Source organism: Esox lucius, chromosome 3, assembly GCF_011004845.1.
Source record: "Esox lucius isolate fEsoLuc1 chromosome 3, fEsoLuc1.pri, whole genome shotgun sequence".
NCBI lineage: Eukaryota > Metazoa > Chordata > Actinopteri > Esociformes > Esocidae > Esox > Esox lucius.
The window spans coordinates 11,437,619-11,462,774 of NC_047571.1; the positions used below are offsets into that span (position 1 = coordinate 11,437,619).

Below are 25,156 nucleotides of genomic sequence, written 5' to 3' on the forward strand. Positions count from 1 at the left end.
ATTATGACTAGCTAGACACGCCTAATTAAAGAGCAGTTAATATAACATTACATGATTTTCTTCTCTCAACCTACCCTTTGACACTTTAAATAGTAACGTATATAGCCTACACGATTAAATATAACATTTTGTAGTTTCATTAACGGGTGACTGAAACTACAAATCTATTTCTAATACTGAAATATATAATATTAAACTCGTAATATTCCCTTGGTTTTGAAACGTTTTAACATACAATGTACATTATTCTAAGAGGAGATAAGGGACAAATCGCATATCGTTGGCGTAACTGAATGTGGGCGTTCCTGACTGATCTCACGATATTTCTGCCTTGGAGACAAGAATGTTTACCCTGGATACAGGAAGCGACAAGGTAAGTTAGCAGGTTAGCTATACTCTGAGCAATTTTACTGAAATGTAACGTAATAAATTACTAGGGGATTACTGAGAAGCAGGACTTTTCCGTAAATGTATATATGTAAATTGGCTAACAAAATAATGTCGTTAGTAATCGTTGCTAACCAGTAAATTAATTTTAGCAAGCTAATTAGTTCCATACCAGACCTATTTTACCGACAAGCTTCAATTGTCCACTTTTCGAGCGATTTAACTCCCAGGTAACCACTACATTCATGGAAGAGTCCGAGGGTCCACAGTCGGTGTGGAATCTTATCGTGCAGTATGTCCCAGAGTCAGAACTCCCAGAAATCCGTGGCTTGCTTGGAGATGCTTTGATTGACACATACAAAGAGATGTATTCTGAGGTAAGGACAGAGCAGCCTTATATATATATATATTTATTTTTTTATCCTTCATTGTCCCAAATGTGTCTTTCTCGGTAGCAATTGCCTCATTACCAGTATATAATCTGCTCTAAACTCAGGTATCGAGGCAACTTGACTGGAAATGTTTCTATACATAATATTGTATACTTTTTATTTATTTAATGAACAAAGATATGTAACACCCTTTGTTCCTCACTGAAAATGTGATTGCCCCCTTAAACTTTGCTATGACGGCATCAGTCCCTCACATCACTGTGGAGTAATTTTGTCTCACTCTTCCATGCAGAACTGCTTTAATTCAGCAACACTTTCAGGACGTTCCTCACATCTCAATTATACTCCAGGCCCAGTCCAGGTCTGGCTCTGGACTAGGTATTGAACTCTGGACCTTGAAGCCAGTTCCACCCCATTTTCATTTCAACCCTATAATCAGGGACTTAATTAGAACTGGGACACCAAGTGGGTGCGATTAATGATGAGGTAGAACAAAAAGCAGGCTTTGGACCTTGTCGGGTAAGGTTTGAATACCCATAGACTAGGTCATTCCAAAACTTTAATTGTATTGCCTTTCAGCTATTTTGATGTAGACTTGCTTGTGTGTTTTGGATTATTGTCTTGATGTCTAACCAAGGTACCCTTCAGATTCAGCTCATGGCTGATGTTCTTTTTTTTTAATTCTCTGATAAAGAACAGATGTTTGGGTTCCTTCAATGATGGCAAGCTTTCCCAGTCCTTTTTTCAGCAAGGCATTCCCAAAACATCACATTATTACTACCAAAATATGGTGGTCCTTGGATATGAACATTTTGTAGGATACAGTGTTTGGATTTTGCCAGACTTAACAGGTAATGTCCCCAAAAAAAAAAAAAATGTTCTATTGGACTGGAAAGTGATGTGAGATAGAGTTTTTGCTGACAGAGCAGTAGGTTGGATTCAAACCCACACTGCAGCAGTACATGAGGTAGCAGCTTAAACCGCCGGACCATCCCAGGCCACCAAAAAGCATCTGTTGATGTAGCCTGACATTCTTCCCGGAGTTTTGACAAGTCTGGACAGCTGCTTCAAGGTGTGTTTTGGCAAACTTGAGTTGACTTTTTAAACAATCTACTTGCGTCGCTGAGTTAAAACAGTTCTACATGAAAGAGTGTGCCAACATTCTTCAATGTGGAAGAACTCCGCTTTCGTTTGCAGCCATTGTGCAGAAAAAAATATTGAGTGTAAGGGAGCAATCACATTTTCACGGGGGTGGGGGGGGGCATTCGGTGTTGTATAGCTTTGACCATGAATAAATGAAAGGAATGTATGCAAATGTTGTTATCTGTTAGCTCAGTTTTATTTAATATTATGTTTTCATTGAAGAGCTAAAAACATTCAGTGGCTAAAATATATAATGTAAAAAAAGAGAAAATCCGAAAGGGAAATATACATTTTCACAGCACTGTACATAATGTACAATATAAATGCAGTTATTCATGTCTTGATCCTTAGATCTTCAGATGGTCAAAAAAATCAGCCCACTTTGGCCCTTGAGTATTTCTTAACACTGTTTGTTCCAATGCCAACTTATCTGTCTAAAGATGTTATCAACTAGAATAGTACCATACACAAGGTCAAAAAACAGAAAGCCTGTTAGCAGATAAACAGGCTATATGTAATTTCCATAATATTATCTCAGGCTGGCTAGAGAATTACTACTCTGTTAAGAATGAAGGAATACATTCTAATGAAATGCATAATGTATGGTCCATATTCAAGAGGGAAAAACACATCATGTATGAAACCATCAGTTTCCTTACTGGGTCTCCAGTCTTAATTCTCCCCATTTATGTCCTTATACATTGATGCTCTTTGGGCAATCTTTTGAATATCCATATTAGATTAGTTCAATACAGTCAGGCTACAGGCCAAAACTGATAATTGAAAGTCACCCCAGGAGTGGTTCAGTGAATAAAACAAAATTACACAGGTCCTTAAATTAGCTTAGCAAGTCAGGGGGCCATTAGAATTTCAAGGAGCTAATCCTGTCTTGTTGATAAGAACAGTATGAACATATTGCCCAACTTAAAGGGTCACACTGACATACTTCTATACTTTGACGGGTTTCAGACTTCAGATATTCCGGAAGGATTTAAAATTCCCAGTAAGTATTAGAACAAAGCACAGAGCCCTGTTCAGTCAGCCACCATTGCATTTCTCCCAATCTTTTTTATTTAGCTCTCTAACCTTGCAGTCATGAACGCCTCCCATCTTTAGACGACAAGTCATAGTAATAGGAGCCAGCCTGGCCTTTTCTCCATCAAGGTCACCATTGTCTGCAGAAGTTCAGAGAAAATGCACCGCTCCTTTTAGATTTAACACAGGATATGAGGAGGCCAGGGGCCCTTTTCTTGGATCTCTGCCATACCGTTTGAACTTCATATTTTAGTAATGCCTCGGTCATATAGGATACTTTTTGGTTTGTGGATAGATAGCATGACAAATAAGAATATTATGATGTATGTGTCTGTGTGTGACTGTGTGTATATGTATGTATATGAATATGTGCCTTGCAAAAGTATTCGGACCCCTGACTGAATTATACAGTTCTGTTTGGTATTTTATTATAATATTTGATATTATTTTAGTGTAAGGTGAAATCGGTTTGTGTTGGGAAATATTTCTTAGCTTCCAGTTTACACAGATGAAAGAACTTGTCCCATCCAGAGAAACCACAGAGGTGCCAACAATTACTTTGAAGGAGCTGCAGAGTTCAGAGGCTGGGAGTAGAGGTGCATCAGTCATCCATAACACTGGACAGTATGGGAGGGAGGCAGCCACTTCTGAAAAAGTACCATCTGAAACCAATGCCTGGAATTTGCCAGAAAGCACAAGAGCGAATTCAGGTCAGCTAAGACTACGATAAAGCTTTATGGACAAAATTCTAAGTATGTGGGGCCAACCTAACATGACTCATGTTGTTGGAATGCCTCATCAGCAAGGACTGGCTATCTTGTTTAAATTAAAGGAAGACTGGATGGCGCAAAATACAGGGAAATACTGAAAGAAAACCTGCTTCAGTCTACTAAAACAAAAAAAGTGATGTCCTACAGTGGCCCTGTCAAAGTCTTGATCTCAATCCCAATGAGAATTTGAAGCACTTTGTAAATTGTTGTCCAATCAACCTGAATAACTGAATAACTAACCAGAAAGTATCGGCCAAAATCACTCCAACTCTGTCTGCAAAGCTGTTACATATTTACCCCAAGAGGTTTATTGCAGTTAAAGGTGGCTCTCCAAAATATTAATGAGTGGGGTTGAACTTATGCAAGCAACCTATTTCTTTATTGTCCTTCCCCTACAAATATTTGTCAACATAAAGCCATGTCAACTTGCAAAATGTAACAACACTTTCCTTTTGTAATTCAGTAAAATTTGAGAATTGGTCAGTGGCCTGAATACTTTTGCAAGGCACTGTACATTAGATGTAGCATGTTTCAAATGTTTAAAGAGAATGAATGAATGTGGAATGTGTGAAGTTACAAAAATGATGAGTCACTGACCCAGGTTAACTAGACACTAGTTCCTTCCCTCTGTCCCACTACTCATAAAACCAACAAATAGCTGGGTCTTTGTTAGCATGTTTATGGAGGCTAACACCATAAACACTAGTAGAGATAATGACTAGCTGAGCCATAATTAGAATCTGTGTGCCTGACCCGTGTTCAGCTGGACAGTGGCATAGTATTTACATGCTTTGTGTGTGTCTCTGTGTGGCGTGTGTGAAATCACAGCCAGATCAGAACACAAGTGTGTTTAAAAGTTCTCTGGACGGCAGTGGTGCTTTGAAGCTGGCCTTCCCAGGAGCTACTGAAATGAGTGTCAGAGACCAGGTGCAGAAAGGTTTTACAGACTCCAGACTGTACACCAGTGCTATGTCTCCACTGCTCTTCTATTACCCACACTATTTGCTACTCCACTTACACTTATTTCTTTCTGTCTGGATAAAGTTTAACAACACTTATTATTATTATTATTATTATTATTGTTATTATTATTAATTATTATTATTATATATTGTTTAGCAGTAGCCTGATTTTCCCCTGAATGTTGTGTTTTCAAAGATTTGTCGGGGGGAAAAACACACGGACACATACATCGGCTCTATGTCCGACAGTGGTCAGAAAACAAACATAAATCAGCGCCTTAGTATTAACATCATGTTTATTTCAATGGTCTTTTTCATTTCATAATGACTCAACGCTCGTTAAAAGGGGCAGCAGAGAGCCTTGTGGTTTCTGGCTTCCGGTAACTCCAAGGTCTCAAAGGCTCCTGTAATCCCAGAGCAGACCGTGTGAAACATCTGTCTTCATGCCTTTGAGCAAGGCGCTCACGCCGAAATTCCCTTTTAAGTCGCTCCGGACCCAAGTGTCTGGACTAAAAAGTCACGTGAGATGTGTACGCTTCCAGGCCCACTTGCGCCCTGACATCCCCCATCTCTTCATACCAGGTGACCATGTGGCAGGAGATTCGGCAGACGGCGCGAGGCAGTAAACAGGTCAACAGCCCGAGGCCCCCTCGGTCCCCCCTGGCTGACCCTCCTGCCGTCAAGGAGCTGCTGAAAGCTGAGATCCAGCTGCTGCTGAGCACCGTGAGACTGAGAGCAGAACAGGAGGGCAGGTGAGGGCCTGACACCCGCCCCATGGCCAAAATACTCCAATCCTTGCCTACATCCCAAACGGCGGCCAATCCCTACACAGCGCACTGCTTTTGACCAGGGCCTTTAGCAAAAAGGTCAAAAGTGTTTGCAGGGACATATGTTGGAGATTGAACGGTCATGTGCGTAGGCTGCACGAGGCAAACTATGTGATGGAATTCTTACAGGCAGGTTCCCACTCAATAATGACGAAAAGTCTGCAGTTAGCGTAGTGTTTATGCAAATATTTACACTGAGTGAGTATTCGTGTCTGTTTGTTTGGGTGAATACGTGCCTGAGTTTGTGTAGGTGGTCATATATTGTATTTCCTCAGGGGTTGAATTTTGAAAAGATAAGATATTAACATTTTCATTGACCGGACAGAAGACCAAGGACAGCGTGACATTGTTGGGATTTTGGTCAATCTCGTTTCCCAGGCTAAGCATCTTTTCTGGCTCTCCCTGCCTGCCTGCCTGTCTGTCTTTGTTAGTTGTTGGTGATAAATGTTCTGACCCCAGTAGAATCATTGTGGCTTTTATTTCCACAGGAAAAGGATTGGACCTCGGGGTCAGGGCCCTTGTTTCATATGTCGGGCCTTGGTGCCAGTTCATTTCAACAATGAGAACATTAAATGTTAACTGAGTTACAAATGGTTTGGTAATTACAACAAAGAGAATTGCAAAGGGACAAAATGTGTGTAATTGCTATGGGCCTCATAGTAAAAGAACAAGTCTGAATTTGAGGTTTGATAGGCTGTAATAAATTATTGTTTGGTACTGTGCTGCCTAAAGCCAGAAGTCACTCAAGTTTGACTGGACTTTGTAAGCCAAATGGGAGCCCCTTATTCTATAAAGCCCACTCAATAATGGGCGTCCACCCGGATGGATGTAATTCAGTAATTTACAGGTAACACTGTTATTTATGCCTGGCTACCTCTCACAGCAACTGATAGGAGACCCTGAAGAATGTTGCTTCACCTAAATTCTCTGCCTATTGGTTTATTTGTTGCCATTTAGGAGTGACACAAATAACTGAGGATTGTTTCCAATTTACTTTCATTGGCAGTGGCCGTGTCACAGACATGTCATTCATAGCTTTGCTCAGTTTAAATCCCCCCCCAACCCCCTCCCCGAGAATCATTTAAACTTAAACCTACTTGAAACTTAACCTGGCTAAAAGTCCACACATCCTGTGTATGAATCCACATTAACCATGTTAACCCTGATTTTACCTCATGAATTAAAGCCCAGTGCCAACCAGACTGCTGGGCCAGTTGGTCTCCCTCTACCCTGGGTGAGACTGCGACCCTAATAACAGACTAATAACAAACTGTCCCCTTCATAGTGGGCTCAGGTCTTAAGTAGTAGCTGCACTAGTTAGGAAATAGGGTGTCATTTGGTTTGCAGCTTGTGTGTAAATCCCCCTTTATTCCACTTCCTTTGATCGGCTAATTTAGACCCTCACTGTAAATCTACTGATCTGCTTTCGGCCCAAAGCTGCTGGATCATTTCCCCTTTTATATGGTTCCAGTTTTGGGGCTTTCTCATTCTCCATGCCCAATCCTTCTTTAACTGAAGCAGGAAACTGTTGAGTTGACTCAGTACCCTACAGACGAGGGTTTTTACTGAACAACGTGTCTGTGCTGAGCAGCTAAGATTCATCTTGGTTTGAAAATGAACTGGTTTAATGGAGCTGGTTGGCAACCTTTCGGGTCGACGCTTCCCCCCTTGCAGTCGTCCCTCAATGCCATTGTCTTTGGGATTTGTGGTCGGCGTCCTCAGTGCAGCAGCACCTGTCCCATTATAAAGAGAGAGAGGGTGGATGCTGAATGCCTATTGAGTAAAGCCCCTGCTCAGAACAAATAGGCTGAAAACGGCAGTTTGTTTTCTGAAAGCGAACCCGAGGAGGTTCTAAATCTGTGAACGGAACAAGCATAACAATGGGAGCAGGCATGGCTAGGAAGTGGGAGCGTTAAAAGAAGCTATGGCTGTGCTATAACTTACTTTACATCCGTATTTGATCAATCTTTCTGGGCTGTGGCAGATTTGAATGGTCTTTTTTTCTAATGTATTGCGTGGTGTGTTTTTATGTTGCGTTGGGCATCTGCGCCCATCTGTTAATTGAGATCAGGACTCCTCCTCTATGCAGGGAATAATCTGCTCAGTGACCTGTAATACACTGCTTCACTGTGTAGTCTCCGTTCCTGCCGTTGCAGAGCGGCTAGGGCTGAAAATGGATTCTTCTTTACATCCACTCCCTCGTCACACACTGTTGTTCCCCAGAGGTTGTGTACTGTAGTGACAGACTGAGTCATTGACTTCTGTATTTGTTTGAGGTGAGGTTAAATGTGTACATATGGCCCTATATTCTAGAGTTTTTGATTTGAGTTGAAATGGTGAGTGTGAAGGGTAATTACAGAATGTCACCTTTTATTGGAGGGTGTTATTAAGAGGATAAAGTGCAGACTGTCAGCTTTAATCGGAGTTTATACACATCCATAAACCGTAAACCTTGTATGAATTACAGCCCTTTTTATACATAGTCCCTCCATTTAATGGGACCCAAAGTAACTGGCCTAATTCACAATCTTGAATAAAGTGTTCCCATCTTGTACTTGGTGGCAAATCCTTTGCATTTGATGACTGCTGTTGAAGAAATGATGTTGTGTAAAGGTATTAATATTAGTGAATAAATATATAACGATTGAAGACTGCAATGGATACATGCACTTTAGTGAAACTGTGAGAAATGTCTAGTTTAGCTAGAACTAGCTACTCTAGCTACTCTAGGCTACTCCATTAAAATCATAACCAATTAAATGAACATCTCAAGGGTGTTCAGTGTAAACAGCCAGGATGCACCTGAACTGAATTTCGAAATCCATAGCAAAGGATCTGAATACTTATGTAAATGTGATTATTTCTGGGGGTTTTCTATATAATTGTGCAAAAGAAAATCTAAAAATCCTTCAATAAATTTTTTTTTGGTGTTCCATTCATATTAAAAAATGAGGGTATAATTGGCAACATCTGAAACCGCCATTTCACTGGAAATCTGAGAGTAGCATTTAAGTAGCATTAACATAAATCTTAAATACAATTTTAAATTTACAGTCACTCGCCGACACAGATCTGACAAAGTCTTGTTCATCTAAATACAACGACAGTAGTGTAAAAATCCTCCTTAACTACTGTAGTGTAAAAATCCTCCTAAACTACTGTAGTGTAAAAATCCTCCTAAATATAACATCCTGACTTTGACACAGCTGGAGTTCCCCCCAATCTAACAGTGTTCCATGGCTGGTGACTATTGGAAGGAGATGAAAGTCTGCAGCCCTCCTGCTGTTGTATCATTGCCCTCTCTCTCTCTCTCTCTCTCTTTCTCTCTTTCTCTCTCTTTCTCTCTCAACATTACACATGTTTATAAAGGATGAAGGCATTTCAGTGCTGTATTATTGGCTATGTACAGCCTTGTAAACAATGTGCAAATTGTGACAAGTGAGAATGACAAGTGAAAATAAAGACATGAATATGTTGTTTGGTACATGAATATGTTGTTTGGTACATTATGAGTTTGGTACATGAATATGTTGTTTGGTACATGAATATGTTGTTTGGTACATTATGAGTTTGGTACATGAATATGTTGTTTGGTACATGAATATGTTGTTTGGTACATGAATATGTTGTTTGGTACATTATGAGTTTGGTACATGAATATGTTGTTTAGTACATGAATATGTTGTTTGGTACATTATGAGTTTGGTACATGAATATGTTGTTTGGTACATTGTGAGTTTGGTACATGAATATGTTGTTTGGTACATGAATATGTTGTTTGGTACATTATGAGTTTGGTACATGAATATGTTGTTTGGTACATGAATATGTTGTTTGGTACATTATGAGTTTGGTACATGAATATGTTGTTTGGTACATGAATATGTTGTTTGGTACATTATGAGTTTGGTACATGAATATGTTGTTTGGTACATGAATATGTTGTTTGGTACATTGTGAGTTTGGTACATGAATATGTTGTTTGGTACATGAATATGTTGTTTGGTACATTGTGAGTTTGGTACATGAATATGTTGTTTGGTACATGAATATGTTGTTTGTGCACCACCGTTTGCCTTTTCCTCATGGAAACATGTAACAAATGTTGTGATATTTGTGATTATACATTATAGTCTTGGGTATGTCTGATCTGAGGGATATACTGTATGTGCCTCTAATGTGGCCACATATGTAGCAGGAGGTTTGGAAGTGCAGTTCAGTTTCCACCCCTTTTTATGGGCAGTGTGCACAGTCTTCTTTAGAAATCCAGGTCTGGCTGTGGCAGCCTCTCCCCATAGCAAGACTATGCACACATAGTCAAGGTTTTTCTTAATTTTCTGCCTGTCTCTGTCTTTCTCTTTCTATACCTTCTCTTAACTCTTTTGTCTTTCTCTCCCTGTCTCCATTTCTCTCTTTCTTTCTCTGCACCAATGCTTTGGTCTTTCTATCATAGGAGTCTGAAGATTACTTTGGGGGGATTTCAGAGAGTCAAGGCTGGCGTGCTGCCCGCCCGCTGGGGTCGTCAGACACACAAAACTCACTTTGTGTTGCATTGGGAGGGTGGGGGGGGGGGTGTTATTGCCAGATTTGTGGTGCCCCTACTCCTTACTTTGTCATTTTGCCCCCCCCCCCCCGCACTATTTCAGGGGTCATTCGTGTGGCTCTATTTCTTGTCAGGGATGGAGACGCTGACCTGTTCCGGTACAGCCCTGCTGTGGTGAATTACGCCTTGGATGCCCCTGGCTACCGCAGTGACTCTGGGACCCATTTGATCCGGAGCCAGCCGCCAGACAGGTTAGTCCCACGCTGAAAAGCGGGAATCGACTGTTAATCGTCTGATACGACGCGGTCACAAACAGCCCTTGTCATTGCGTGTTTCCTGTCGTCTGTCTCCGGGCTGGACCTTGGACGCGCGCCCGTTGGTCCCGCAGGCCCTGTTCGCTGAGCTCCACTACGGGCCAGGGCAGCGTCGACGCCGTGAGACACGAGCTGAATGTCACCCACATAGATGACGTCGTCGCCCGCCTGAGGTAAGTCATTTAGCAACGTGTCCAAAAAACATCTATCACAGATAAAATGTCTGAGTTAAGGAACCCTATGAAATAACCTGGTGTAAAGCAGCGTCATGCCAGGCCAACGCATTCCTCTACAGACCGTGTTATCCGCAGTCATCTAACTCCAGCCCTCTCTAAGTACGCCATCTTTGGAAAGACTAGACGTTTCCTCGTCATTGTACAAACACAGTGTTATGATTTGAGGTGCTAGTGATACGATACAGGGACAGGTCTTTCCATTCTGGTTTAAATGTTTCACCTTGCTCACCGTCCCCTCTGTCCTGGGCCCAGTCTCCCCTGTCCCCCTGTCTGCCACCCCTCCACCCTGACTCCCCCCTCCTCTGGCCTTGTGGCAGCCTCCACCCACCGGGCCTGGAAGGTTTACTCTGGAGGGGAGCTAAGAGAGGGAGAAAAGGGACGGAGGCTGGGGGCCTGCCAACCCTCTTCTCTCTCCATCCCCACACAGAACAAAAGCCCCCATTGTAAGAAAATGAATACCAGACCTCAGCATGCAGAAGATTCCTTTGCTTCTAACGAAGAAAGAAGCAAATTACATTTACAATAGTTAAATAGCAGCAGAGAGAGAAAGAGCGGGCTCTGCTCCCTCGATACCATAAGAAAACTCTCATGGTCTTTGTGGACGTAGCGGTTGTTTAGTGTACTATAACATACAAAATGTTCTGCAGGCTGCCTCTGCTGCCTCTGCGATTCAACCCCATATCCAGTAAAACTGTTCTTGAGAAGATGCGCTTAGGAACACATTTGAATTTGTTTAAAGGGTTATAAAAATGCTACAGCTTTACAGTTCTGCATAACAGTTGTGTTCTTACCTCACCTACAGATCAGTCCTGACAGAGGAATGCGAGGCACTGAAAAGCCATGTGCAATTTCTCCAGGTAAAGATGCTTGATTCCAGTCATTTCCAGTCCCTCTAGTCAAAAGTAGTGCCCTGCGTTCAGGTATAGGGTTTCATTTTGGACACACAGTGACGACATGTGACCTGTCGATGCCCCCCCATGGAAGTAATTACCTTAACATTCTGTGGACAGTCTGAATGTTATTATATTACACCCGGCCTGCAATGCCTCAATCTAAGGTTACTGCTGAAGCAGAGGCCAGAAGTGCTACATTTGTTCCAGTGATCAGGCCAAACGCACTTCTGCAGAAGATTGATCTTCCTGCAGATCCACTGATCAGTCCAAGTTCGGAACACACTCCGCTGTACTTCTGGAGTCTTCAGATGGAGGCCTGGGCTGGCTGCCCCTCTGTTCTGCTCATCTGGTGGGACAACTGAACGCAGATGTAGCTGTTCCCTGCCTAGCAGATGGAGAAACCATCTCCTTCTGGGCTGCAACACATTTACAAGCCACAATCACACGCAGGACAAATCTCTTAAGAGGTTGGGATTTGAACGTGATGGAACAGTTTCACTCAGTTTTTACTTTATTAGCAGATTTCAGGGGCAACACCTCGAGAGCAGAAGCAAAGGCAATTTTCAACAGCCTTTCTGTGCAAAAGGCTCTTCTACTGTATGCCCATCAGACAGAAACAAATGTTCTGTAACCACCATCCTGAGACTAGTGTGTCAACAAAACATCCAATCAGAAATGTTGTATTTGAAGCTACAAAGTAAATAATTACAAATGTAAACAGAGAATGTGCTTTATTTTAACGTATAAGCAAACAAACAAGATAGACAATAGAGACATCCAGAAACAAAGTGCAGACATCATAAATCCTAACAAAAACACCCCTCTAACACATCCCCCTTTTCCCAAAACAGTCACTAACCACAGGTTAGACGGGGCTAAGGGAGGGTTCCTTGCTGCTGGGAGCAGGAACAACAGTGATCTTAGTGCCCTGTAATTGGCTTCCAAATACAGATTGTGCTATATGCAGTGGATTACATTATTCATTGCAGTATTCATTACCACATTCAACACAAAATATAATGTAATTTCATAGTGAAAATACAATTCTCAAAATGTTTACAAATAAGTCAGAAATGAATAACAGAAAATGTTGCATAGGTATTCATCCCCTTTGTTAAGGAATGGTTAAAATATGGCAAAGATCTCAATGTCCCGGGGCAGTGAAGGGGACATTGCCCTGCTTAGAGTGCCGTTTATCAGATGGAACGTTAAATGGGTGTCCTGACTCTCTGTGGTCACTGAAGATCCCATTGCACTTAACTCCGATGTCCTGTTTTAATTTACGATTTGGATGTCGTACCAACATGGCTGCCTAATCACCCCTAGCTTCCAGCTGGATCCTCCACCCCCCCCTCCTCCCTGGAACTATCCCCCAGGTTGTTGCTGTAAAACCGAATGTTGTGTTAGTTAACCCCCACCTGTTAAAATAAGGGGAAAATAAAAATATTTCCACATTCATGAAGTCAGAATTCTCCGGTGACTACTCTCCTCCAGAAAGTCATGTTTGTTGAAAGGATTAGTACAGGGGTGTCAAACTGGCTCAACTGAGGGCCGAGTGTCTGCAGGTTTTAGTTTTTTTCTTTAACTTGTTTCCCAGTTCAGACCTAAACAACCAGGTGATGGTAGAAACTAACCAATTATTGACCTAATCAATCAATCAAGTAGAAGGTGAGAGTGAAAACTTGCAGACGCTCTGCCCTCCATGGAACTGGTTTGACACCTCTGGATTAGTATGTACTCAAAAATTCACACAAAAAAGATTTAATCTGTCAGTAGTTGCCATTAACCTACCTCTACGGTAACATACTTGATTTTGGGAAACTTATGACAATTGAATGCAATTGTCTAGTCAATAATGTGTGGTTCTTCACTGACCTCACAAAAATATCACTGTGGCTTCAACCCACCTCCGCCATCAAACTTTAACCAGAACATTAAACACTGGCTGACATTTGATCCTGGCAGTTAAGCAGGTCAAAGCTAGGAACCCCAGGAACAACATGTAATTAAGGACTCAAACACCGGAAAAGAATGAATCAACTTGTTTTCCATTACAGCCAGAAACGGCGCCTAAAATGCTGTTTGTTCTGTGTGCACTCATTCACACATTAGCATGTTGCAGTCAATCAGCAGCATGTACAAAAATACATACAAGGTCCAACTTCCTCCAGTGGGAGTTGGTTGAATTTTAGCAGTCTGAGGTAATTACTAAATGATCCCAATATCTCATGACCATTCATCTTGAAAGGTACATACACATGGATCCACCTAGAGTCCACATGACACTGGTGAAAGTTAGAGAACGAATGGACTGTTCAGTAGCTGTGGGTAGTTAATGTTTTACCAGGTGACTGCAGGTGACTTTCCACAAAACAGGCTATTCTTTTAGAATTGACACTCCATATAGAAAATGCTGGCTGTGTACAGTAGTTCTCAATCAGCATTCAACATGGCGCCATGTTCCCTGGTCAGAAGTAGTGTCCGGTGGTTCCCAACCAAGTGTATTTAGCTCTGCCCGGAGTGGCCCTGAAGTACCCCCCCTTATTTCACCAGTAAGCCATTTTTCCCTTCAAGGGTCTCAGTACCTCTTGGTTGGAGACCCCCGGACGAGGTGATTGGTTGCTGTTTGGTTCATGCTCTTGGGCTGCTACACCACCTGCCTCGGCAGCAGCCTGAGCCGGGCTCGTCTAACCACACTGGCTTCAAACCCACACCCTCCTCTGGGTCTAGGTCACTCTCCACTGCTGTTTTGTTTGCTTTTCAGAAAAACCGAGACGGCCAGTCGGCAACTCTAGGCACTCGACACCCCTCAGTTAGCTAGACAGTGGGAAAGAAGGAGGTCACCACGACCGTCAGTGGTAGACATCAGGACTTCAGGTCAATACCTCAAAGCAAATATCAGGGCTGGCAAGCAGGAGGGCGGGAGGCTGGTGGTCGGATCTCCTAGCAAATGGTCATCCATTACCTCTGGTATTATAAAATGAGGATGGATTTGACCCAGCTGCCTGCAGAGAAAACAGGCTCTTGGTTAGAGCTGCGGCTCGTACCGTCTCTGGATTTAGATGTGAGTAGTGAGTCCAAGTCCTTATGGAACGGACTCTACTTTTGCTGGATCGTTTAGTGGCTCAGTCGGGGTGGAACAGCCCAACCCCCCTCTTTTTTCTTATTTCTCGTTAGTCAGCTGGGTCCTTGGTTTTATGTTACTCACTAATAGTCGGTTCAAGTATTTGACCTGTTTCATGGTGTTCTTGTTTGTGTTGTTTGTGTTGTTTGCAGGAGTGTGTGGAACAAGAGCGCCAGACACAGCGTGATGTCTCGGAGACTCCGGAGCCCTCTGTTACGGGTGAGAGAATAACAGCATCCTGAGATTGCCAAATGATCAGACTCAGATAAGCTAAACTCTGGAAAGAACACATTCAATTTGGCACATAGTGATGAAGTCTTTTAGTATTATCAGAACTGTGGGTGCTTTCGCTCATCACACCTGCTTCATAACCCTGTAAAACAGCTTCTTATATTCACATCTTATTTACTGTAATACTGTCTGGGCCAGCACTTTTGCTTGCTATCTACGAACAAACAAAACACTGCAATAGCCTTCAGCCAGCCCACAGCTGCATCACAGTCAAATGTCTTTCATATACTCTTATTCCTACAATATCTCACAAAAGTGAGTACACCCTTCACATTTTTGCTAATATTTGATTATATCTTTTTATGTGACAACACTGAAGAAATGACACTTAGCTACAATGGAAAGTAGTGAGTGTACAGCTTGTATAACAGTATATTTTTGCTGTCCCCTCAAAATATCTCAACACACAGCCATTAATGTCTAAACCGCTGGCAATAAAAGTGAGTACACCCCTAAATGAAAATGTCCAAATTGGGCCCAATTAGCCATTTTCCCTCCCTGGTGTCATGTGACTCGTTAGTGTTACAAGTTCTCAGGTGTGAATGGGGAGCAAGTGTGTTAATTTGGTGTTATCACTCTCACACTCCCTCATACTGGTTACAGGAAGTTCCACATGGCACCTCATGGCAAAGAACTCTCTGAGGTTCTGAAAAAAAGAATTGTTGCTCTACATAAAGATGGCCTAGGCTATAAGAAGATTGTCAGGACCCTGAAACTGAGCTGCAGCACGGTGGCCAAGCCCATACAGCGGTTTAACAGGACAGGTTCCACTCAGAACAGGCCTCGCCGTGGTCGACCAAAGAAGTTGAGTGCACATGCTCAGCGTCATATCCAGAGGTTGTCTTTGGGAAATAGATGTATGAGTGCTGCCAGCATTGCTGCAGAGGTTGAAGGGGTGGGGGGTCAGCCTGTCAGTGCTCAGACCATACGCCACTCATTGCATCAAATTGGTCTATCATGGCTGTCGTCCCAGAAGGAAGCCTCTTCTAAAGATGATGCACAAGAAAGCCTGCAAACAGTTTGCGAATGACAAGCGGACTAAGGACATGGATTACTGGAACCATGTCTTGTGGTCTGATGAGACCAAGATAAACGTATTTGGTTCAGATGGTGTCAAACTTGTGTGGCAGTAACCAGGTGACGATTACAAAGACAAATGTGTCTTGCCTACAGTCAAGCATGGTGGTGGGAGTGTCATGGTCTGGGGCTGCGTGAGTGCTGCCGGCACTGGGGAGCTACAGTTCATTGAGAGAACCATGAATGCCAACATGTACTGTGACATACTGAAGCAGAGCATGATCCCCTCCCTTCGGAGACTGGGCCGCAGGGCAGTATTCCAACATGATAACGACCCAAGCACACCTCCAAGACGACCACTGCCTTGCTAAAGAAGCTAAGGGTAAAGGTGATGGACTGGCCAAGCATGTCTCCAGACCTAAACCCTATTGAGCATCTGTGGGGCATCCTCAAACGGAAGGTGGAGGAGCGCAAGGTCTCTAGCATCCACCAGCTCCGTGATGTCGTCATGGAGGAGTGGAAGTGGACTGTGAAGCTCTGGTGAACTCCATGCCCAAGAGGGCATGCTGGAAAATAAGGTGGCCACACAAAATATTGACACTTTGAGCCCAATATGGACATTTTCACTTAGGGTTGTACTCACTTTTGTTGCCAGCGGTTTAGACATTAATGGCTATGTGTTGTGTTATTTTGAGGGGACAGCAAACGTACACTTATACAAGCTGTACACTCACTACTTCCCATTGTAGCAAAGTGTAATTTCTTCAGTGTTGTCACATGAAAAGATATAATCAAATATTTACAAAAATGGGAGATACTGTATGTCTACATTTCCCAAACATCGTCATCCATGAATAACCAAGTGTAGACAGGGGATCAGCCTATTGATCCAAATTGCTACTACAGTGTTTCATTTGCAATTTGCATGTTTAGCCAAATTGTTCGAACATACTGTTTTTGTACATTTGTATTTCTACTTTTTTTAGTACATAAGCCCTTATGTGCTTCTATCAAGCCAAAACCTTTTTTTTCTCACTTGTTATCTGTGGTGCAAATAAACACACTAAAACCCAACCAAAGATTGAGCCGTCTGGTACTGATCTGGCCGGTCTGAACCAGTCTGTCGCATTGTCCTGACAAAGACTGCTTTTCAAGCGTCCACAGAACTTTAACATTCGATGCAGTCATCCTGCTTAGGGCCTCCATAGGGGCCAGTGTCTTTACATTAAACCTGACATAAATGACGGACTCCGGACATTTTTTGTTGGAAGACATCGGATGTGGTCTGGGGTGTTCCCACAGCCTAAGCTGCTGTCTCCAGCAAACACATACTGCTGTACAGCATTGGTTTTAACTAGACCTACCCACCTTTCAGCAAATACTCTCCTCTCTATCTTACACTACTTTCCTGTCCAATAAAGCATAAAATGCCTGAAAACAATATCCGAAACATCAGATGCGTTGAGCCTCACTACCATCTAGTGGTTCACTGTGGCAAAATACATTCTGTATACGTATATTGTATTGCAACACTATTGGATTATAGAAACAGTGATCCAAACACAAAGCTGTTCTGGTGAAAAATGGTCCAAGGATGTCACTTAACAGTGCTAATTGAACCCATGTCCCTTAATGTCCCGTTATCTGCAGCTGCAGGTACTGGAGCTCATTTCCAACATGCCAACCCCGGCTGTCATTCATCTCACGCTTTCCAATCGGATTGCCAGGTGTTGTTTAAACTTGTCAATCCTGTGTCTTTGTTTCTCCATCTAAATCACTTGATGCAGAGCTGAGCCTGTGGTTTGTTTCTCTGTGACACGAGGAGAATTAATCCCCGGGTGTCTCAGAGCTGGGCGAGCAGGGCGTGGAACTAGCTGTCATTCTGCCAGGACATTATTTGATGCCTAATGCGCTTTAACCAGAGTCCTGTCACTGGATGGGTCCCAAGCCACTGTAGCCAGGCCACAGCAGAGCAGAGCAGCCATCTATAGGGGCAATCTGATCTCCTCTTCCTAGAAAAAACAATCCTCTACACCAGTATCCAAGGCTTAGTGTCACTCTTTAATAGATTTCTAACATTTTTCCTCAGCAAAATGAAATTGCCAAGGGCCTCTGTGGTGTTTGGCATGTCTGTCTGCCTGCTGTCTGACCGCCAAAGTGTGGGTTGGGACAAGGCAGTGCCTGCCTGACCGCTGTACAAACGGATGGCTGATTTTCTACTGTGTGGGTTGTTTGGCAGAGCTGAAGGAGGCCAGGAGAGCCATCCAGATGGATCTGAAAAGGCACTGTCTCAGTCCCATCTACCATCCCCCGTGCCCTGTGGAAACCAGCTTTTCTAGAACCTCCAGGTTGGGCTCCGTTTTGCTAAATATTTTTTTTCTAAATACCTCATTTTTTACCACCCAATGTTTTTATGCATGTCACAGACGTCCTGGGGCTTCCTGATTTTTTAGAAAAAGCTTAATTGATGTTAGCCAGATCAGTAGGACTAGTAAGAACTGCTCGCTTCCTTGACAAGGACATCGCTTATGTAGTGGAAAGATCGAGCTAATGGCTAACTGGTTTACCTGAGCTGTCATGAAAGGTGTTCAGTTCATTGTTGTGGCTGTTCTCAGGTTGACGGATTTCACTGCAGAGGAGACGGAGCGACACTGTGAACCACCTCCTCCACAGTACCGGCCAAGTCCGCCGCTAGTGGAAGCGACAGGCGGAACTCCTCCACTGAACAGGGCTCGAGGCCAGCCGCGCTGCTCATCCCACCCCCGTGAACACAGCCCTCTGCAAAGCTCTGAACGTGAACGTCCACGGACTCCCAGACGGAGCACCGAGGCTTCCAGTCCCTGCGACAGAGGACTCACCGCCCAGGATGGGTTCCGACACCTACCGGGTCTTGTCCGCTCCTTTAGTACACTGCCCACAGTTGGACTCAACCCCAGCCCTGCCTCGGGTGCCGCGGGCATCAAGGCCAGAACCAGCAAGACTTCTGTTCAGCCCGTCACTGAGGGATATTTGAAACTTGATGACTCAGACTCTGCGATCATCCAGACTTTTTTGTTCCCTAGCGGGCACCGTCCTCTAGGCCCCTCCTTACAGCGACTGTGGACCGAAGGGCGCCATGTGCAGGTGTGCCCTGCCAACATGTTCCTCCCTGCGCCCCCAGCAGTGCAGAGGCCAGCCAGCAGGGGGCGGAGTGTGGCCAGGCGCCTGAGTTCGCCGCAGGGAGACAGCATGGTTAGCACCTTGTGAACCTGAATGTGTTACTACAAAAGAGGGTACTCTGATACTGTGACCTGCTGCTGTCAGATACATGCATGTTACTCCTGAAAGGGGACATTTTGCAAACCAGTGTCTCACCAGAGCTTAACTGGTGAGACACTTCCGGAATGTTGGGAAGAATTGTGAGTGTATACAGTGGTTAGATAACGTCTTCGACATGGAAACACAGGGATGTCATATGTACGGTCATTTTCCTGAGCCTCATAGTATAGTACACGTCTTGATGCCTTAGCAATCATTCACATTTCATCTACCTACTTCAACCATGTAGTAAATGGATTTGAGCAAATGTTTGTATGCCTGTAACGCAGGTTTTAATAATTCTGATCTGCTTTTTATAAATATAACCTAGAAGTAACCTATTCAGAAATAGAAAACTGAGTGTTGTGTAACAAAAGATTGAACTTCAAACACGCCGGCGTGATCTTTAAAATAGATTTTATTTACCATTTGTAATTGGACATTTTACGATATACAGCTGACATGACTAAAACAATTCAATGGATTTTGGCCCTAAGGTTCAAGAAACGTGGTTAGATATAAGTGATAAGATACCAGTACTGTGTTTCCGTTCATTTGTGCTTTATTCTCCCCTATGATATACTTTACATTGACATACTATAACATTGCCTTCTCTCTGCTGACAAGGGGGCCCTGCTTATACCTGCTTCTAACGTTTCCTTCGTCCTGATTGTGCCCACGTTTTCAGACTCGTTCCAACGATCAAGACATTATCTGATTGAGACACGATCTTACAAGTGTAAACAAGACAGTATCCGAACAAGATCAGGACAAAAGGCCGGTATAAGCAGAGCTTTTGACAACAGTTTGAACAAACAATTTCAAAGGCATTATTTAAAAATGGAGGTTATGTATTATTAAATATTTTGCTTATAAACACAAATTACTTGCTTTAAAGTGCTGAAACAACTTGTAAAAACCTTCGTATGAGTACGAAATTCAGAGATCTGTGATCGTAGCCAATCACAGAACAGAAATCACAGTTTTAGTACAGTAGAGGACTACTATGAACATGTATTCATTACTTACATTCCAAATATAGAATACTTATTACAGTGTTTTCAATATGAGGTGATGAACAATGAGTTTCTCTACAGTGTCAGAGATGTTACAGTTCACCTAGCGTCTCATTAGCACCTGCTGCTAACATGCATCAAGTCTTGATTTTGTTTGAGGACTATACCCACATTTTCAGAAATATGTCTACCCACATCTCATATCTGTGCCCTGTGTCTACCTTGTGATCAGATTTCTTTGTTTTGACAGCTACTGTTTCAAAATCATATTTGAGTTTAAGTCAAACTGTTGAATTAACTGTGAATTATTTTAAAAGGCAGGAGGATGATTTACATTTGATATGCTATAAAGCTACAGAGACACAATGCCTGTCTAGTTACCTCTGGAGGTGTCTGAGAAGATCTGATCACAATGCATCTCCTTATCATCTACACCTGTTTGAAAATGTGGGTTCAATCAAAATGTGGACAAGATTAGAAAGACGCATGTTAGAACCAGGTATAAGCAGGGTCGCTGAGTACACATTTCCCACTACCTGCTCATGCATCTAATTTTAAAGGAAGGATCTCACCAAATTAGGAAATGTTACCAGTGAAAAGGGCGAATAAGATGAAAGCATGGTCACCTATTCTCACTCTGGTTATGAGAAATTTGGCCAAACCCCTTCCTTATTGAATTAGTTTAAATTCTGAAATACATTGATATCTTGACCTATTGTAACATTTATTGCAGTTACAACGTTACTGATTTTGGTGTTTGATTTATGTTCAGTTGTTATGCACAAAAATTTAAAATACTCCAAATCGGAAAGGCCATTTACAGCTCAGTCGCTATATTGTAAACGGATATCACTGTAGTACAGTACCATGATGTTGGCTGAATACTGTTGGCATAATCCATGTGTGTGATAGATGACGGGCTCTATTCACTGTGTCGCTGAAGCATTACAGACTGTGCGTTGGAAAATGTAAAGTTAATTTCCGATGAAGCCGCTATGCGCAGCATGTACAGCCAACGCGGTCACCGCTAACGCAAGAAAACTGCCTTTAAATTTCAACATTCTCACCCTGAACTTCAGCGATACAGATTGAATGCAGTCCTAACACTTATTATACTTTCCCAAAAAGTCACATAGCTGCAGACTGGTCATATACCTCCAACAGAATACTGTATTTCAAGTTTCAACCCAAGCTTTTGTTTGGCAATACTTTTGATATCAGCTGGCTTTTAGAACAACATAAAGGTAGTGTCACTGAACATGGATGATTTAAATCTTGATAATGAAATACATTATTATTTTTTTTAGTACAAAAACAAAAAGATCTTGTAGAAGGTAGATTGTGTTTTGTTAAAATGACAACATGGATAGTTACTGATTGATTAGAATTACATGACATCAATACTGATACTATCCTGATCTAAGAATAGACAAAGCAGCAGGGTATTCACTACACAGAAATACATATTACACCTAACATCGGCTACTTGCGCTACAAGTAATAAAATAAAATACCCCCGCCTAGCATCAAATAAAAACAAAATATCACGTACACACCAGTTCCGATACTTTTTTACATGACTGTACAAGAATCTGAGAGGAAGGAAGAGTTGCAGGGACAGCAGACCAAAGGTTTGTAATAGCATGGCGGTTGTCCATGACTTCTACTGTCATTAAGTAGAGGACTACAAGTCAACAGTTCACAGTAACAGGATAAGAAGACACTAACGTCCTAGAGAAGTCCCTCGCAGTATCCAGAGGCAACCTGGCCTGAGCCGACACGGAGAATAATCATACATCCTTTCATTCTGTTACCGAAGTCTGTCGTTGGGGCTGTTATAGTAGAAGAAACTCTTTAGCGCGACCGTTTACATCAACTGTGAAGTTACGGATCGCCTTAATGATAGAGATCTCTATTGTGTACATAACCTTTCAAGATCAATTAAAAAACGAGTTAATTAAAAACATCCTGTGCTATTAGCGTTCTAGGACTTTATAAGAGGTTGATTGGAGTGGCCGAACTGTGCTTCTGTCAGCGTCATGGGTGAACCCACTAGTCTGTTATCATCTGAAGTAAAGCTGGAGTCTTTTGACCTGAATATAACCTACTTTTGTGCTTTTTTTGTGTTTTTGTTCAATTGACCAAATACTATGAGTACTCCCAAATGACTCCCAATTCCCTTCATGGTGATCAACGTTTGACATTAACCCTGTTGTCGCTGCTCAAAAGTAGCACACCACTTTAGCAATCGGAGACAATTTGGGACCAAGTAACCAACTACCTCCCTACACCCTGAGTGTCAGATATGCCTCCAGTTGGACTGCAAGGTTGTGTTTCTATTTCGGATAAGGTCTGGATAGCGAACCATCCTGACACTTTAAAGAGAAACTGAAGTAACACTGTAGGTAAAACTCAGTCATATACACCACAGCGGAAACTGGGGCGATGCAGTCGGATCAAGATGTTCAATAGTATATACATTGACGGTTAAAGAAAAGAAAACAGTTGGAATCAGAAGATTCGCCCAGATGCCTGCTCTAGCACTTTAGCAGCTGCCTTGCCAGACTACCTCTCTCCAGCAGTGAATGTCGGGCGAAGACCCGGTGGTCTGACGACCACAGACGGGCCGTCGCCCCACTGCAACACAACTGCAACCTTACAGATGGGGTTAGGATGCATTGTATTGGATGGAGAGACGGGACTTCCTGGCAATTGCCAATTCCAGCAACCCGTGAGAGCACTACTCCCACCCGCACCCAAAAACCCCACAGCATCCAGTCAAAGTGACTGAAATAACCCCCCCCCCCGCCCCACACACTCAAAAATAAAACAATTACCCATAAAAATCAAGTCATGAATGAGGAATGGTAAACATTACTGTTATTTCTTAAGATACTGTAGCTTCTTTACAAAATAAACATGTTTGCCTCGTAATTATTTACTATGTTACTTTACAATAATAAAGATAAAATAAGACAATTCTATTGCGAGAACGATACTATACATCTACATATAAACTACATAATTCAGTAAAGATCACTGATGTTTTTTTTTTTCTTCTGGAGACAAGCTCCATCTCCAGGCCAACCAATGGCCTCTCTCCTTCCTGTTGCCTCATCCAATCACACCACTACTTGGCTCTGAGCTTCAAAATGCCTGTAAATACATGAATTTTCCGTTGCAAAGACACCTGCAGATGCAAGTCTGTCAGTTTTGGGAAAAAAGTTAACAAAGACATACTCCAGCTATGCCACCGAGATATTAAAGTTCATGCATGTTTCAACATGTTTTTGGTAACATGCCTTGTTGGGGCAGACACCTACGTGTGAATAACAGAGACTAAGGCGCAACGCTGCCTTGTTATGCTAGCTGCTTCTGTCATCAACCGGAATGCCTCCTTCACAAGTGAGAGGCCATATCTCAAGACGCATTTCACATGGAAATACTTGGAAGACTAAGAGAAATGGCACATTATTGTGCCGAGAGATACATCCATCCACCCATTCATTTTCTTATGTGAACATTACGGTTGTCTTTTTGCAGTTCCCCCTCTTATGTAAAGCCAGAGATAAAGAAACCTTCCCTCAGGTTTTGACCGTGTTCAGTAAGTTGTTAAATTGTTTTGGGACCCTGAGAATGGGCATTGGTAAGTCCTGTGCTTCAGTCAGGGTAAATGTTCAGAAAGCTGGAGACCAACATTCTCTGTGCGTGTGTGGAGATTTAGTGCTGTAGTTAATGTTAGCGGTTTGTTAACATCAGAAATACAAGGGGTGTAACTGTGTGGTTAATCAAATGATATATGGGACACTTTTATGAGCAGCTAAACAGCCACTGGCATACTTCAATGTTGGCTGCTAAAGCATCATGTGTAACATGATGTGTCTAAGTGAAGACTATAGCATAACTGAGGGCTCGGTTTCCAAAAGCTATACCGTATAAAACATAGGGGAAGGACCAGTCCCTAGAATCGCCATTTGTATGTGTTTTGACAGCACCGGCCCAAAGAACATTTGGTCTCCAGCTTTATAACTGCCAGCACTGTTGCTAAGAAAGTAGCCAAATCCAAGTGGGTTTCCTTGCAGATGAAGGGAAAACAAAGGGCGTTCCCCTCCCTTTTGTGCATTGTACAAACAGTGTGTTTGCAATTCGACATTTCTACTTCAACTCCTGCATAATATGAAAAAAGTGAAGAAAACAAAATGTTTACAAAAAAAAGAAAATAAAAACTGCATCGTTAAATTATGGTGAAACAAGAAGTACAATTCTTCTGAATGACGACCAATTTCTCTAGAGGTTAGAAATAATAAGCCCTTACAATATGTAAAGGTCTCCAACGAGCGGGATCTCCCCCACTGTGCGGTGCGGTGTGCTGTGGGAAAGGGTGAGGGTGGCTGGGTGGGGACGGGGATGGAGGGGCCCTCTATGCGCTAGGGGTAGTGTTGTGTGCTGTGGAGCCGTTGCTTCCCTGGATGGAGAGGCTGATCTCATCCCTCTTCTCCTCCTCCTTCTCCTTCAGCTCCTCTTTCAGGGGACGAACCTCCACATCTGCCTCCGAGCCCGGGGCGGCATAGCGGCCTATCCGGTCCTCGCTCAGGGCCGGCCCCCACTTTATGTCTGGCCTGCAGGATTTCTTCAACCGCTGCAGGACGGGTTAGAGATTCACAGGTCAACGTGATGGGAGAGACAGTTTATTATTTGTGGTGAACTATCAATCCTACGTAGGTCTCTTGGCGGGGCATGGTGCTGTCAACCCAGTCGGGTTTGATTCCCACAGTGGGCCAGAATAAAAACGCGGCTCTGGGTAAAAGTGTCTGCTAAATGACTATAATGTACAGATGTAGGTAAAGCATTTCAGAAAGTTATTTAATAGAGCTTACATGTTCACACACATTGGCTTCTCTACAACCCT

The 25,156-nt window shown here is 42.8% G+C and overlaps 2 protein-coding genes across 8 annotated transcripts in view; one reads left to right on the forward strand and one right to left on the reverse strand.

The window, feature by feature from the left end:
* Positions 1-284: 284 nt before the first annotated feature.
* Positions 285-19,760, forward strand: ccdc24 (coiled-coil domain containing 24). 2 transcript variants are annotated; one of them, XM_010891349.3, is made up of 9 exons: positions 285-373; positions 603-764; positions 5,272-5,441; positions 10,194-10,310; positions 10,448-10,546; positions 11,412-11,466; positions 14,779-14,845; positions 18,174-18,282; positions 18,550-19,760. In XM_010891349.3, the coding sequence occupies exons 1-9, from the start codon at positions 344-346 to the stop codon at positions 19,178-19,180; spliced, it is 1,440 nt and encodes a 479-aa protein (XP_010889651.2). In that variant the 5' UTR covers positions 285-343; the 3' UTR covers positions 19,181-19,760. The 2 variants fall into 2 exon arrangements, with proteins under 2 accessions (XP_010889651.2, XP_010889652.2); XM_010891350.3 differs by having other exon boundaries at positions 353-373; positions 618-764.
* The window catches only part of slc6a9 (solute carrier family 6 member 9), a 65,031-nt gene continuing 59,506 nt past the window's right edge, over positions 19,632-25,156 (reverse strand). For all 6 annotated transcript variants that reach the window (XM_020045346.2, XM_034289963.1, XM_020045343.2 and 3 more), the window contains one exon: positions 19,632-24,886. In XM_020045346.2, the coding sequence (XP_019900905.1) occupies positions 24,668-24,886 (219 nt within the window). In that variant the 3' untranslated portion in view covers positions 19,632-24,667. The remainder of the gene's footprint in view (positions 24,887-25,156) is intronic.